At 41.5% G+C, this 15,821-nt stretch overlaps 1 protein-coding gene across 1 annotated transcript; it reads left to right on the forward strand.

Annotated features, from left to right (window-relative positions):
- The first annotated feature begins 3,050 nt into the window (after nucleotides 1-3,050).
- CAVIN2 (caveolae associated protein 2) lies at nucleotides 3,051-15,585 on the forward strand. The gene is made up of 2 exons (XM_007934499.1): nucleotides 3,051-3,533; nucleotides 14,803-15,585. Exons 1-2 carry the CDS (start codon nucleotides 3,051-3,053, stop codon nucleotides 15,583-15,585), a joined length of 1,266 nt encoding a protein of 421 aa, XP_007932690.1.
- Nucleotides 15,586-15,821: the final 236 nt, after the last annotated feature.

Here is a 15,821-nt window from a genome sequence, read left to right on the forward strand (position 1 = left end):
GAAAGCTGGACAATGAGTAAGGGAGACAGAAGAATTGATATCATTGAATTATGCTGTTGGCAAAAAAAAAAAAAAAAGGAGCTCATATTTGTATGGTGTTGGCACAGAATACTGAAAACACCATGGACTGCCAGAAGGACAAACAAATCTATCTTGGATGAAATATAGCCAGAATGTTCCTTAGGAGTAAGAATGGCCAAACTTCATCTCAGATACTTTGGACATGTTTTCAAGAGGGACCAGTCCCTGGAAAAGGACATCATGCTAGGTAAAATAGAGGGTCAGTGAAAGAGAGGAAGACCCTCAACAAGATAGATTGACACAATGGCTGTAACAATGAGCTCAAACCTAGCAATGATTGTGAGGATGGCACGGGACTGGGCAGTGTTTGGGTCTGTTGCCCACGTCATTATGAGTTGGGCACCTAACAACAGCAACTACTAGCAAGCATACTCATTGAAGTAAATCCACACTTTTTCAGTATCTTCTAGATAGTGCACGAAGCACAGAACTGAGCACAAAAATCAATAAGTAGGTCAATGAATGCCCTGCTGATTAATTGCGTCTTGTGTGGATTTTGCCATTAAAGGATATACTTTTCCATTGTCAAGCCCTGACTCAATATGAGCTGGCATTTGCTCTTCTCAAAACTGTTCAGATGTTTCTACAAGCATATTTGTATGTGCCGTAAGAATGTCTGGGTGTAGAGCAGAGCTGACAAGGGACAAGGTGGTGGTGGCTTCTTGGCCAGAGATGCTACTCTGAGGAAGCCAGTACTGGGACCTGTGGGCTTAGGACCATGGTTGCAAAGGACATTAAGCTCAACTGACATAACATACTACACAAAAACATTGTTCTACATCCTCATCCTACTTTGTGAGTACCAACAGGGGTCTTGAAAGTTTGCAAGCCACCATCTAGATGCAACAATGGGTTCTCTCCCCATCCAAAGCAAAGAAGAATGAAAAAAGCAAAGATCTATGGAAACAATTAGTCCAAGGGACTAGTAGACCATGTGATCTTCAGCCTGTATAACCATGAGACTAGAAGAACTAGATGATGCCTGGCTACCACTGTCAACCACTCAGAGGGGGATTGGTGCAAGAGATCCTGGATAGAAGGGGAGAACAATGCAGAACAAAACTCAAAATCATATAAAAAGATCAGGTTTGCTGGTCTGAGAGAGTCTGGTGAGACCCCTAAGATTATAGCCCATAGTTACCCTTCAGGTCTAGAACTCAACTAACTCCTGTGGCTTCCAGCCAAACCAGAGACAGGTATATGGGGTGAACATTTACATCAGGGAGATTACAAACCTTGGAGTGATCAACTGTGGGAGAACAGAAGGGCAGTGTTTGCACAAGGAGATAACTAGGGGTGGGGGGCAGGAGTGCATGGGAAGAAAGGACACAGGGAAGAGGTAACTACAGGGAGGAAGTGGGAAGAGAGCTGTTACATTGTGGGGAATTGCAGTCAATGTCATGAAACAAAATGTGTATGATCTGCTGCATGAAAAATTAATTTGCTGTGTAAACTTTCATCTACATCACAATAAAAATTAAAGCGGAAAAAAAAAAACTGTTCATAGAAAGCCTATTACAAACTACCTGCTGAAGCCACTTTCAAAGGCTGAACACATTTAAAACCAACTCAAGCATGTGAAGTCATTTTAGGAAATAAGCCCCACATCCCAAGGGCTCAGGTGAGGAGGGCCATGTTTTGGAGGAGGTGTGCCACTTCACTGAACAGGAATTTGGAAATGTCAAACATCGGAAGGCCTTCAGAAACTCCAACCAGCCTGCTCTGCAGGCACACTTCCGGGCACATATCAACAACTGCCTTACAGAGCTGAACATTTGAGAAACTCTCTCAGCACTAATTCAAGATTACCTCAAAACAAATTAGTGTAGTAGGTTCCTAAAGGGACAATTTTTTTTTCCTTGTGCAGTCTTAAAGAAAGTACATTTAAAAAAATGAAAGCTTTTTCAAAAATATCCCATCTAAATATATGTATATGTATGTGTGTGTGTGTGTGTGTGTGTATAATCTCATCTATTATATAACACTTCATAATAGCAGCATTCCTTGTTTTAACATATCTATGAAGTTCAGCCAAAGAGCTCTGGTGGCATAGTACCTAAGGCATTTGACTACTAACCAGAAGGTTGGTGGTTCAAACCTACCAGCCACTCCATGGAAGGAAGACTAGGCAATCTAGTTCAGTAAAGATTTACCACCTTGGAAAATCAAAAGGGGGTTGCTATGAGTCAAATTTGGCTCGATGGCAGTGAGTTTTGTTTTGTTTTGTTTTGAATTCAGCCTATTTGGCTGATCTTGCATCCCTAATTGAAACGAAAAGAATAATGGGGCTGTTTTTCTTTTTCTTATCACCGTTACTTCCATTCCTTTGGAAATGGGAACCTATGATATGCACGTGGCTACCAGGACCCTTTGAACTCTGCCCCTCTCACTAGGACACAACATTCTGCAGCCCATCGGTCAGCTATAGGGTGAATGCAAACAATAATTTCCGTTACAATAACTTGTATCCAGGAAAAAAAAACAGGCACTCTGTTGCATCTGTAGCATAGCAGCCAGTGAAAAGTTTACTAGCTCTAGCCAACTGCAGGCTGTGGAGCTGGGCCAAGTTAGCATGTTTTTCTCCGCCTCTAGATGAAGTCATGATTGAAATATGACATTGAACTGACTTTAAAAGGGGAAGAGAGGGTAAAAAAGAAAATCTAAACCTGCCGCAAAGTGTCCTGTACGGAGCAGAAGTTAGGAAGTGTTTACAATGCTTCTGAACTCTGAGTGGTTCTTGGTTCTGTAACCTTCGCCTCCCACTGGGTGGAGTAGGACCTTTAAGAACAGCTGGAATGCAGTTCCCCTGATCAGCATAGCCAGTTGTTGCTTGTCTGAACCTCTGCCAGTCCTGGGGAGCGGTGCTCTAAACTTCGCCAGCCGGCCTCACTCTGCTCGGGTCATCCCCCTCTTCTCACCTGCGCAAGCAGACGCTCCCAGCCGGGAAGAACTTGTCCACCTGCCCAATCATGGGAGAGGACGCTGCACAAGCTGAAAAGTTCCAGCACCCAGGTGCTGATGTGCGGCAGGAGACACCATGGAGTCCCAGCCCAATGCCCTCCTCCACGCCAAGCCCTAGCCTGCACCTGGGGAGCACGGAGGAAGCCATCCGGGACAACTCACAGGTGAACGCCGTCACAGTGCTCACACTGCTGGACAAGTTGGTGAACATGCTGGACGCTGTGCAGGAGAACCAGCACAAGATGGAGCAGCGGCAGATCAGCCTGGAGGGCTCCGTGAAGGGCATCCAGAACGACCTCACCAAGCTCTCCAAGTACCAGGCCTCCACCAGCAACACGGTCAGCAAACTGCTGGAGAAGTCCCGGAAGGTCAGCGCCCACACGCGTGCGGTTAGGGAGCGCATGGAGCAGCAGAGCGCCCAGGTGAAGCGACTGGAGAACAACCACGCCCAGCTCCTCAGACGCAACCACTTCAAAGTGCTCATCTTCCAGGTCGGTGCCCCCAGCTGCTTCCTCACACCGAGGCAGGGTCTCCTCAACATGCCTGATCTCAGCTGTCCCGGCTCTCACAGTCGATTGTCCATCTGTCCTATCAGGGATCACACACACAAGGCTTTGTTCCCTTTCTGCCTTCAGCAGAATAATGTAAAATCTGCACTAAGCGGTGGGAATTTCACAGGTCCCTGCAGCCTAAACCCAAGGCAGATGCCTGGTGGTATTACCTGGTGGTATTACCTGGTGGTATTGGGCCAAAAATATGTGTCAGTCTGTACCCAGGTGCCCTCCATCAAGGTTGGGAATGTGTACAGGTGTGTGCAATGCAGTCAAATGCATTTTTCTCTGCACTGTGAACACGGGGCTCTGGCCGCAGCTGTGAGCAGGACAAGGCAAATTAATTCAGTGGCTGTTTATTAACTCTTTGTTGAAATGTGAAAAAAAAAATTTGTGTATTGTTTTGTTTTAACCAAGTCAGACTTGAACTGTTTCTTTTCCAAGGCCTTTGTTTGGAGGCCGACTCGCCGGCAAACAGCAACGTTTGGAGGACTAACCAAATATTGAAAACCAGTTCCATTAGAGTACTAACCTTTTCCTCTTAAGACTTTTTTAGGGAAGCGATCTTGCTGAGCTCTTTTCTAGCAATTGATGCCCTAAAAATATAGAGCATAATTCTTCACATACACACTAGCTACACCTCTCATTGCTCAGAGAGAACACATCTCTAAAGTAAAATAAAAGCAGTGTTATTGGTTGTAGTCACAAAGGCTGGTCTTGACTATTTGCTCCTTCAGATAGCTGTTTGAGAATAAAAAGGCCACTTAATTTTTTTAATGCATCAATGATGCAATTAATGTAGCAAGAGGCTATTTGGGGACAGGGACATTGCGTTGGGCTGTTGTTGAGCCAAATGGTGGGCATTTGTGAATCCCAGGGCAGCCCTTCCGCCCAGCGGAACCCAGCCAGCACAGAGCCCTGTAAGCTATGCCATCCCTGCCCCAAGGCTGTCTCCTTGTGACCATGTGAATAGGAACGGATTTCAAAGCCATAGAGGGGAGAGGCTATAACCAACAGTTTGATTGTGAAAGGCACACAGGGAGAGCCTTCATCTCCCAAAAGAGATTTAGAAATTTGAATTTAAACCGAAGGAGCCTTCCTGTTCTAACAAATCGGCTCTGCCAAGTTAGAACCTAAGCCTTCTCCCCCCATAAAAGGAAAGCCTCTTCTTACTGCTTTTTTGTCCTCCCCAAATTGCACTCGAGTGTTGTAAAGCTTCAGGCAGCTGATGTCTTCCTATACCTTGCAGACTTTGGCAGCTGGGAAACTTTGCAGCTTTTAATGCAAATGGAATAGCTTTTCATGCACCAAATGAAAAGAGATACGGGTAACTGGGCCTTTCTTAAGCCTTATGAGATCCTCACTTAATTAGCCTAAAAGATATTAGAAATCTCAGCTCTCAAGGCATTTCTAAATTAAATACTGATCTCCAAACAAAACAAAGCATGTACAGACCCGTTTAAATCTGAGTCACCAAAGGAAATTTCCTTCCAGTGTAAATTATGGAAATTATCTTTTGTCCCATCCTTAGTTAGGGAGGAAAAAACAACAAAAAAAGAGTATCTAGTAGAGGAGAATCACAATTTATTGGGATTGGTTTTTGTTTTGTTTTGCATTGGATGTTCTGCAGATGTTAGGGGATGGGGAGTGACGGAGAGAGATGTGACTAGAAATTCAAGAGAATTATAAATCATTAAAAAAAAAAAAAAAAAAAAACCCATGGAGGAACTTAAAGGGACATACTGTTGTTGAAGGCCAGATATAATCCCCATTTTGTGGAATTGAATTGACAGGTGTAAAATTGCCGCCAGACATGGTAGGAATTCCCCACATAGTGAGGAAAGGCTAACACAGGAGAACTCAAGACCAAGGCAGAAGCTGAGAAGACCCAATGCAGACTCCATTTTGAGGCCTTGAAGAAGCAGCCCCCAAGGACACTTTAAAAGAGCATTAACTAGGAGCTTTTAGGAGGCAGGAAACTAGAAGGAAGTAACTGGGCCTTTCTTAAGCCACGTAAGAGCCTTTATTGGCCTAAGTGGTATTAGAAATCTCAATTCTGAAGGCATAGGAAGACGATTATTTTGAAAAAGCAAGTGCAAGTGCAGTCCTCCGTAGAAAGGTTGCTCTCTTTCTCTTGATCCTTCCTCAAGTAGGAAATTTCATGGTAGTGATTACACCATTCAATAAAATAATAATGTATGTTAGAGAGTAATACATTATACTGGTTGAAATGATAGATTTTGGAGTCATACAGATATTAGTTCAAATTCTAGTTTCACCGTTTGCAAACTATGTGATCTTGGGCACATTTTGTAGCTTCTCCAAGTCTTTGTTCTCTCATCTGTACACTATGGATATTTCTAAGAGCCAAAAATTTTTAAGCACTTAAAAATCCCTGCCTACTGTGCTAAGCATCTCTATGAGCATTATCTTATCTGTGTCCAATTTACAGATGAGAATGCAAAGATTCAGGGATGTTTGTATCTTGTCTGAATTTTAGTTAGCAAACTGTGGAGATGATTCAAACTTTTGTTTGACTTATTTCAAAGCATGTGCTCTTAAACACTGATGCTTCCTTTCTTATGTTGCCCAATAAACCAGATAACACATTTAAAATGTTTAGCAGTGACTGGCATGGAATAAGGGTTCGATGAATAGAAGCTACTACCTGGTGAATTTGAAATTCACTTTTCCAGAGAGGAGGCTACACTTTTGCTTGGTTAGAAATACGACACTTGAGTAAAACTGACCCTGCCCTACTCAGGATCTTAAAGCAGTTCTATTTATGCTTTTTCTCAGTTGAGACTTATTAAAACACACACAAATGTACACACTCCCTGTCATGGACTGTATGCCTGTCACCATGTTGGAAATCACCATTACGTCACCACCAGTTCTGTAAAAGCAAAAGATTGTCCAAAGGACCTTCCTAAATATATACTTTTCTACTCTCTGGGTGATTCACATGGTTAATGTGCTCAGCTGCTAGTCCAAGGTTAGAGATTCGAGACTACTCAGAGGTGCCTCAGAAGATAAGTCTGGTGATGTACTTCCAGAACAATCCATTGCAAATTCTGTGGAGTATAGTTTTACTGTGACAAGCGTTGGGTGGTGTAAGTCAAACTGACTTGATAGCAACTGGTGGTGGTGGTGATGGTAGCAGCAGCACAGTCTTCACAGCATGGCAGAGGGGGGCTGTTTCTTGGCCAGACGTGCAGAGAGTGTGCAGGGCGGGTAATGTACTAGGTCCGACTTTAGCTACTACACTTTCAAGTCACTTGAACTCTATGCTGGACTTTCCCTCATTAAATCTTTTGCTTTTCTAGTTTAAGACAAGATTTAATATGATCATAAGAGACTAAGGATAAAGATCTATCCCCTGACTTGAGTGTAGTTAGTACTGTAGTGTATGTTGTTATGTGCCGTTCAGTCAGCCCCAACTCATAACGACCCCTCCTTGGGTTTCCGAGGTGGTATCACTACAGAAGTAGATTGCCCCATCTTCCTTCCGAGGAGTGGCTGGTGGGTTTGAACTGCCAGCCTTCTGGTTAGCAGTCAAGTGCCTTAGGCACTACACCACCAGAGTTCCTACTGTAGTGTGTAGTGCATTGAATTTCCAATGTGAGAAGTGCTATCATGACCTCTTCGAGTCCTCCAAAACCTGCAGGTGTTTTCTTCTTGGTGTTGTTGGTTGCTTTGCCAGATACTTGGACATTTGCATTTTTTTTAATTCCATACTATTTTCTTAATTTTTCCTACTTAAAACATGCCATTTATTTATTTAAGTCTGTGCTGATCTTTACAACATTGTTGTAGCTGTTAAGCATCTAATCCTTTAGCAATTACTTCAAATTATAACCATCTAAAAGTGGAGAAACATTCATCTCCCTTTGAACAATAAAATACATTTTAAAGTCCTTGTTAAACTCAGCACCTTTCCTTTCATTTCTTTTTTAAAGCTGAAGATCAATGTGTAAATTCAAAATACTATGGTATGACCCAGCATAAATGAAATAAGACTCGAAGGGGTGGCAGCCTGAAAGGCAGATGTTGAGGAAAGACTAATACTTTGCTTGTAAGCATGGCTATCCTATACTAAAAATAGAATTTGTGGAGAAAATCAGTGAACTTACCATCAAAAGGTAATTTTTTATGGTCCTTGAAGAGCGTACAAATTCCCAGGTAACTGGCCTTGAGGGTGTGGTACCCACTTACATCCTTTTAAAGTTCTGGTAATGATTATTTGAAAATGCAGCTTGGAAAGGATTTAAAATCCAGGGAACAAAATGAGAGTTCTCATGGACAGCTTACACTTTCATCCACATAAAATTGCTAAATTGGGTGAAAAGAGAAAAAAGGTTAGATATTTGCAGTAGAAACATTTCTGGAGAATTGAGGCTATCAATGTGTTCAAATATTCATCATTTGAGTTCCCTCCATGAGATTAGAATTTTAGAAGGGTGCTAAAAACTATAACATCTTCAGCCTATTTTAAAATTGATTTTTTTTTTTAAGATGGTACTTTCTCTACCCGAAACCACTACACTGAAAACCGTCAAATTAATACAGACTTGAAAGAAATGGGCCTATAGATAATCAAAGACACCTTTATAAGACAGGCTCACAATGTTTATATCACATTGATTACACTTTTCATAATGAAATATTGGTTTAGAGGTGCTACTTATCCAGTGTTCTTTTAGCTTATGAGCTAAAGAGAAAAAAAACACTCGTTCTTATTGTTATAATTTATACTTATTGGATGTCAGTAGTGTCCCAAGTTGTTTAAGTGAATAACTGATTATTGTTGGTATTTTTTCAAAAGAATCATTACCTCTCTCATATAATAAAAACTAGACTTTATCTCAGATGCAGCCAGTCCTAAGAAAGACTGACTCTTCCATTGTTTTGTGATCTATATCTGCTTGAATTGAATTAATGAAAAATGTTCCTCAGTGCACTTCAAGTCCTATAGCTTTGATTCTCACTTAAAACGAGATATATTTGGCATTAGTACACAATGGGATTACTTTTGTGATTAATTTTATACATACATATACATATATATATACATATACACATATACATATACATACACACACACACACATACACACACACACACACACACACACATATATATATATATGGAACTCTGGTGGCATAGTGCCTAAGGCATTTGATTGCTAACCAGAAAGCTGGAGGTTCAAACCCACCAGCCACTCCTCAGAAGGAAGGTTGGGCAATCTACTTCCATAGAGATACTGCCTCAGAAATCCAAGGAGGGGTCACTATGAGTCAGAGTCAATTCGATGGCCATGAGTTTGGTGTATGTACACACACACATACACACACACACATATGAGGTTTAAATTAGTGCCACAGAATCAAATATTTTCTGACCAGAAAGCACCTTGCTAATCATTCTGTTGAACCTCGTTTTATGTCAAGGAAGCAGAGGCACTAAGAATCAAAGTTTGCTTTATTGGTAATGGATATTATAGAGTTGAATTATGAAATGAGTAAAACAAACACTATAATTCCACTACAGTAAAGTTCATGTTTATTATCTACATCAGCTTTTAAATAATTCAGTGTGATTTGTTATTTCTTTTTTTCTTTTCTATGTGCAACCAAAAACACCTAACTAGTGTGATCTTAAAAAAAGAATTGAACCCTTGATAACACTGAAAAATAATGAAACTTTTAAATCCTCCAGAATGTGAAAGACTGCTCAGGGATTATAACTAATGCATTTTATTCTTATGACTTGCTGATTCCTCCGACAGCTGCCTTAGGGGTGCAATTCTAATCAATGGCTTTATCCACTCGGCAATCTATACCTCCGAAACACGAGCTGGAGAAAATCATCAATGTGTAAAAGGGACTTATAAATCAGAATGTCAGGCAGGCATAGTTCCATTTTAATAACTGGTATTTGGAGATTATTGGATAAAACATCCCATGGAAACAAATTTTTGGTCTTTATATCCCTCTAGGATACTGCCACATCCCTATGGGAATATAAAAGTCTTGGTTATTTTCTAATGCTAGTTATAGAGTCACCTTCTCTTTTAACATGTTCATATCTGTGTATGTGCAAAGATTTGCTTCCATGGGACCCGACCTAAGAAGTACCCAGCATGTGGGCAAGTTCCTCTGTGTGGACTGGGACTCTTGGTTCACAAGAATCAATATAAACAGCAAACACAGTAAAGTGCAAGGAAAAATGCCACTTCTCTAGAGTTCTTTCCATTCCTTTTCTGTGCTTCAAGCATATCATTCATATATGTTTGAAGTGTGCTGTTTAATTTTTTCTACCTTTGAAAAGCTCCTGAGGGTCCTTTTGAAAGGTCAGAACCAGAAGCAGCTTTATCAATGGAGGCTGAGGACTTTTTTGCAAACCAATCTGTAGGCCGAGCAGTTAGGTGCTCCTGGGCGCCTCTGTGGGACCTGCCCAGGGGAGCAATGTAGCCTGCAAGGGATTCTTAGTGCCATTTGAAGCAGCCATAAACCCTGCGTAGGTACACAGGGAACTAGCATATCTAGGCAGTGACAAACTTGAAGCTATATTCTCAATTTTCCCCTAGAAACAGACATCGGTCTTGAAATCTGTAAGAGAAAGCAGATCAGAAACATTACAACAGGAGGCTGAAGGCAGAATGTCACCTCACCTGTAGTCATATGAAATAGCAAGTGTTTCCATGAAACGTGTGTGAGAGAGAACTGAGACCAAGGACACGGGTGCTGGAGAGACTGGGTGATGCAGGATGGTGCAGTTACAGAGGAGACACCATCTGAAGTTCAAATCGAACATCTGAAATTCACCCTAAAATCACTCCATCAGGAAACACCATGCATATACATTTTATAGTAAAAAGGTAAAAAGTACCAGAATCGGATTTTTCTGCTTCTGGGAAGTTATGATCTAAATATGTTTGGACATTCACAAATTCCTGCATGAAAATAAAGGATGTAGCTTCAGAGTTGAGGCTCTAAGATGCCACCAAATAAACACTGTCTAGTAGGCAGAACATAAAATGCTGCTTGAGTAATTAAAATGACAGCAGAAGCATAGCAGTGAGCCAAGAAGACATACTTCACATCTTTCCATTTACACAAAGTCATGCCCAACTCATACTGGATTATCTCTGTTACAATAAACTGGGTTTATTTTACTATTTGGCATCAGAGGACCCTTATATAAATCTCCCTGTCATTTTATAAAAGATTTTCATTGGTTTTCTCACCTTCTCTTGACTACCCTCATACATGCAGTTTGTATCCACCACAGATCACTTCTGATACACCTTATTATATACTCTCCTCAAAGGATACATGAAGAGAGAGACAAAAACACCCAAGACCTAAAAGTAGCTATGATTATTTTTTGTTGTCATGTGCCATGGAGTCGAACCAACTCATAGCGACCCCTCCTTGGGTTTCGAGGCTGTATCACTATGGAAGTAGATTGCCCAACCTTCCTTCTGAGGAGTGGCTCTTGGGTTTGAACCTCCAGCCTTCTGGTTAGCAGTAAAGTGCCTTAGACACTATGCTACCAGAGCTCCTTGATTATGTTTTAGAGATGAAATTTCCATTTAAGCAAAAACTAATATTATTAGTTTAATTCTTTTTTAAGTATATTTAAGTAATCTATCTTTTGCTGAGGTTGAAGAAAGGGAAGTTTCCCAATTTACTAACTTTGATTACCCTGAGAGATTATGCTATGTGAAATGTACCTCTTCTCTGATAACCAGGGCTTTAAAAAATATTAAGAAGTTCTGCTTGAATTTCTACCTTTCTTTTTTTTTTTTTTTTTTATTTTATTTTGATTTGGGTGAAGATTTACAGCGTAAATTCACTTTTCATACAGCAGTTCACATAATATACTTTGTCTCATGTCATTGACCAAAATTTACAATGCAACAGCTCTCCTCCCACTTCCTCCCTATAGTTACCTCTTCCCAGTGTCCATCCCTCCATACACTTCTGCGCCCTGAGCTGTCTCCCTGTGCATAAGCAGCCCTTCCTTCTCCCATGATTGTTCTCTCCAGGGCGTGTGTCTACTTGAGGTAAATGTTTAATTTACATGCCCGTACTTTGTTTAGCTGGAAACCACAGGTGTGGCTTCATTGAATTTCTACCTTTCTTACTAAGGACTTTTAATAACATTTCACTGAATTCTTAGTTTCTTCCTTTCTTGCAAGCAACTCCTGTCAAACCTTCCCAATCATCTTGTCAAACCCCAGAAGTCATTTTGCTTCTGGGCTAACTAGCAAGACCTGTAATCATCATCCACTGAGAATAAAATCCTTCCTTATAGGTAGAAATCTCTGCCCACGTTAAGCCTTAGGTTTACCTGATTTCCCAGTTGGAAGCAGCAGTAGCCGACTCACTTCTAGCCCATTACTTTGTGCAGTCCTCAAGCCTGACCAATGGAAGCCTAGTTTCCACTCCAGCCACCCTTGGGTCTTTCTTAAGGTACCTTACCCAACACAAATTCATTCAACAAGTACCTCTTGAGCACCCATGATGTACTAAGCACTGTCCTAGTCACTGAGGGACAGCAGTGATAGCCTCTCCTCTCCCTGGTGACCTCTCCTCCTTCTCCTTGACTCCCAGGGTTCACCATGAATCTGCCTTTCTTGAGCAAGGGAGGTACCTCACAGTCTCTGATTCACTTGGTTGTTCCTTACCTGTTTTGGGATCACAGCTGAAGTGAACAAAAGATATTAAAAAAAAAAAAAAAAAAAATGCCCACCCCCCATGGGGAGGATATTCTAGTGAAATGCAGGCAACCTCAATCTGAAACATGGCAAAGATGCTCTCTGTAAAAATCCATGTCATAAATGACTCATGGAAATCCCATACTGCATTCAGGTCTTACATACTGTGTTTCTGACACTGCATGACATTCAAAATGGGTGAGTGTGGAGAGGGCTTTGGGGAACAGTATGGATATCTTCATTATAGCAAGAATTCTATTTAGCTAGATAGACATTCTGCATTTTCTCCCCCAACCCCCACCCAAGACTTTATCCCTTCTTTCTAACCAGTTATGGAAAGGACTCTAGTGTGAGTATGGAGGGAGAAACAGGACTGTATCTTTTAATTATACCATCCAGTAGTTAATAAGGAGAGGGATTTGGGAGTTTCTTTACAGTATCAGAAGTTTGTTCATTGAATCTTTCTATCGGGAAGTTAAAAATATGCAATCACACCCTTAGAGCATGCTTCCAGTCATAAACCAATTCTCTTGGCTTTTCAATCAAAAATTACAAAATGAGGACAAGTTCTTTGCCATTAATATGAACTTTGCATGAAATTTAGATTCCAAATAGATTTATAAATTCATTAAATCCAGTTATTTTTCTGACTGTTGCAAGTTCACCGGATAGCACAAAATATAATCAGGTAACACTGAGGCACTGGCTGGAGCAGAGGCAGAGGTGGGGCCTTGCTCACGCTCCTCTGTCATTCTCTGGAATCCCTGCTCCCCCGGAAGAGCAGTGCTGGTCAAGATCAAGACCTCTTGTTCTGAGACCCAAGAAGATTCCTGCTGTAAGTCACGCAGCTATTTATCTGTACAACAGAGCCTGAGGCCTGGTCCTCCTGCTCACATTCTTTCTTCTGTACCCTTCTTTTCAATAATAATGTGGAGGCACATTTTCAAATACTAGAAAATAATTATTTAAAAATTCTGAAGTAAAATGTATAAGTTTTTTGTCTTTGCCTTTTGCTCAATGTTATGATCACTTCAAAAATTAATATGAATAACCATTAAGTAATTAAAATTAGTGACTCCCTTTCAGAGATATTCTTTGCTTCTTCCAAAGCAGTATTACATATATATGTGTGTGTGTTATGTATATATCTGTAGATCTATGTCTATAGATATCTATAACTAGATATAAATATGACAAAAATACTAATTATAATAAATATTTTCTGAAGGAAAAAAGTAAAAAAAGAAAATGTGGAGGCACCTTGCAGACAACCTTTCATTTTTCAATAGTGATTCCATAAGAAAAAACCCATCACTGTTGAATTGATTCTTACTCATAGTGACTCTATGGGACAGAGTAGAACTGTCCCATAGGTTTTCTAAGGCTGTAGTCTTTATGGGAGCAGATTGCCACATCTTTCTCCCATAGAATGGCTGATGGGTTCAAACTGCAGACCTTTCAGTTAGCAGTGGAGTACTTTAACCACTGCACTACCAGGGCTCCTTCATTTTCCAATAATCAAGAAAATATATAAAAATCAAAAGGATCCCTATGCTGTACAAACCAAGCCTGTCTGAATCCAGATCTCTCCATTTTGTAAGGTTAGAACACAACCTCCCTCACACTCAGGAGGCAAGTTTTAGGCTGTGCACTGTGAGGAAAGGATCCTTGTGCCAAGAAGCTAGAGGAAAAGATGGGCTGGGAATAGCCAAGGGACCATGTTCCTGAGCTCCTCTCTTCACTCTTCAATGGAGGAGGGGGTGATATATTCTTGCCTAAGGAGCCCCTGTTTAACAATAGAGGCTTGATTAAATTTAGCCTGCCACTATAATCCTACAACCCATCTCCCTGATTAACCCACAAAGGACAGCTTCAGGAATAAGCTAGCCCTCTTGTCTTCTACTCTAAAATTATGCCAAAAGCAAAATTAGTCTACATGCTTAAACAAATACTAAGGCTGACCATATTTTGACTTCTAGTTGGTTAATTAAGGCTTTGCATGATGTTTTAACACTTGAGGACTTCCCAGTTCTCTGCCTAGTCTCCATCTTTTATCTTCCAAGTAACCCTCAGGCACTTTTTTTTTTTTTTTTCCAGTGGCATTTTGGCAGCAGCAGAGCCCTCTGACCTCGAGGAGGCTAGGAGAGAGTGGGCATCTGGGTTCCTAGAAACTTTCTTTAACTCACTTATCTAAGCAACTTCCTGGTCTATTTGAGGCACAGCCCACTTCCCCCCTGCCTGTCACTGATAGAGCTCTAGCCAGCAGCCCTCCTGATATTCCCAACAGGCAGCCCTTGGCCTTATCCAGCCTAGAGGAATGACTTGACTAGTTTAGAATTAACTTGTTCTATTCTAAAACACTGAAGCCACAAATGTGGGGTTTCGATCATGGCCGTATCACAAAAACATACACAAATTACGGCAGTTCAGGACTGTTTGTGAAATGCGTGATTAACATGGAACCTACATTATCCCTATTTTCAGGAAGAAAATGAGATCCCTGCCAGCGTGTTTGTGAAAGAGCCGGTTTCCAGTGCAGCAGAAGAGAAGGAGGGGCTGGCTGATGAAAACAAGTCTCTGGAGGAAACCCTGCACACGGTGGACCTCTCATCAGATGACGAATTGCCCCACGATGAAGAGGGTCTGGAAGGCAGTGACGAGGAGAAGACGGAAGAAAGCAGGGCAGAGAAAATAAAAAGATCCAGCCTCCAGAAAGTGGACAGCCTCAAGAAAGCTTTTTCACGCCAGAACATCGAGAAAAAGATGAGCAAGCTGGGAACAAAGATCGTGTCTGTAGAGAGGAGGGAGAAGATTAAGAAATCTCTGGCTTCCAATCACCAGAAAATCGCCTCAGGAAAAATCTCCCCCTTCAAGGTTTCTCCACTCAGTTTTGGTCGAAAGAAAGTCCGAGGAGAAAGCCCTGTAGAAAGTGAGACCAAATCAGAAGATATGCCTGGCAGTGACCAGATGCTGAATGACCACGAGGAGAGTTCAGTCACAGAGGGTCTTTCTGAAGCATCTATGGTGGAGGAGAAGAGCACAGAAGGGGATGCTGAGAGGCCAGCCTTGAGAGGCAGTGGTAACCTGGGGATGGACAGTAACATCGACTTGACCATTGTAGAAGATGAAGAGGAGGAGGCAGTGGCTGTGGAATACGCACAGAAGATCCGCTATGAGGAGAGCTACATGCAAACCCCAGAGGAGACCGAGAGGTCGGACCAGGAACCTGTGCAGCCAGCTGTGCTCCAAGTGGACCAGACAGCCTAAACGCACAGCCCGCTGGGTCCAGCCCCGACTTTTCATTAAATGGCTAACTAGAGCCTAGCAAGAAATGCCTGCACATCCCCAGCACTACTCACTCACTACCATGTTCTTGTCCAGGCAGCAATAATTTATTACATAGTAGCAGCATATATGTGACCAAAATTTATTATGAAAGCAATATGTCAGGGGCTCACTTCTTTCTAATTTGCTGTTAGGTTCTATTTATGTAGAATGTCTCC

Source organism: Orycteropus afer, unplaced genomic scaffold (genome assembly GCF_000298275.1).
Source record: "Orycteropus afer afer isolate SDZICR_OR568_19922 unplaced genomic scaffold, OryAfe1.0 scaffold00001, whole genome shotgun sequence".
Taxonomy (NCBI): Eukaryota; Metazoa; Chordata; class Mammalia; order Tubulidentata; family Orycteropodidae; genus Orycteropus; species Orycteropus afer.

Bases quoted from the DNA above. Each gene is read 5' to 3' on its own strand.
- CAVIN2 (XM_007934499.1), top strand. From the start codon at position 3,051: ATGGGAGAGGACGCTGCACAAGCTGAAAAGTTCCAGCACCCAGGTGCT. The intron at 3,534-14,802 runs GTCGGTGCCCCC...CCCTATTTTCAG, and splicing joins TCAAAGTGCTCATCTTCCAG to GAAGAAAATGAGATCCCTGC.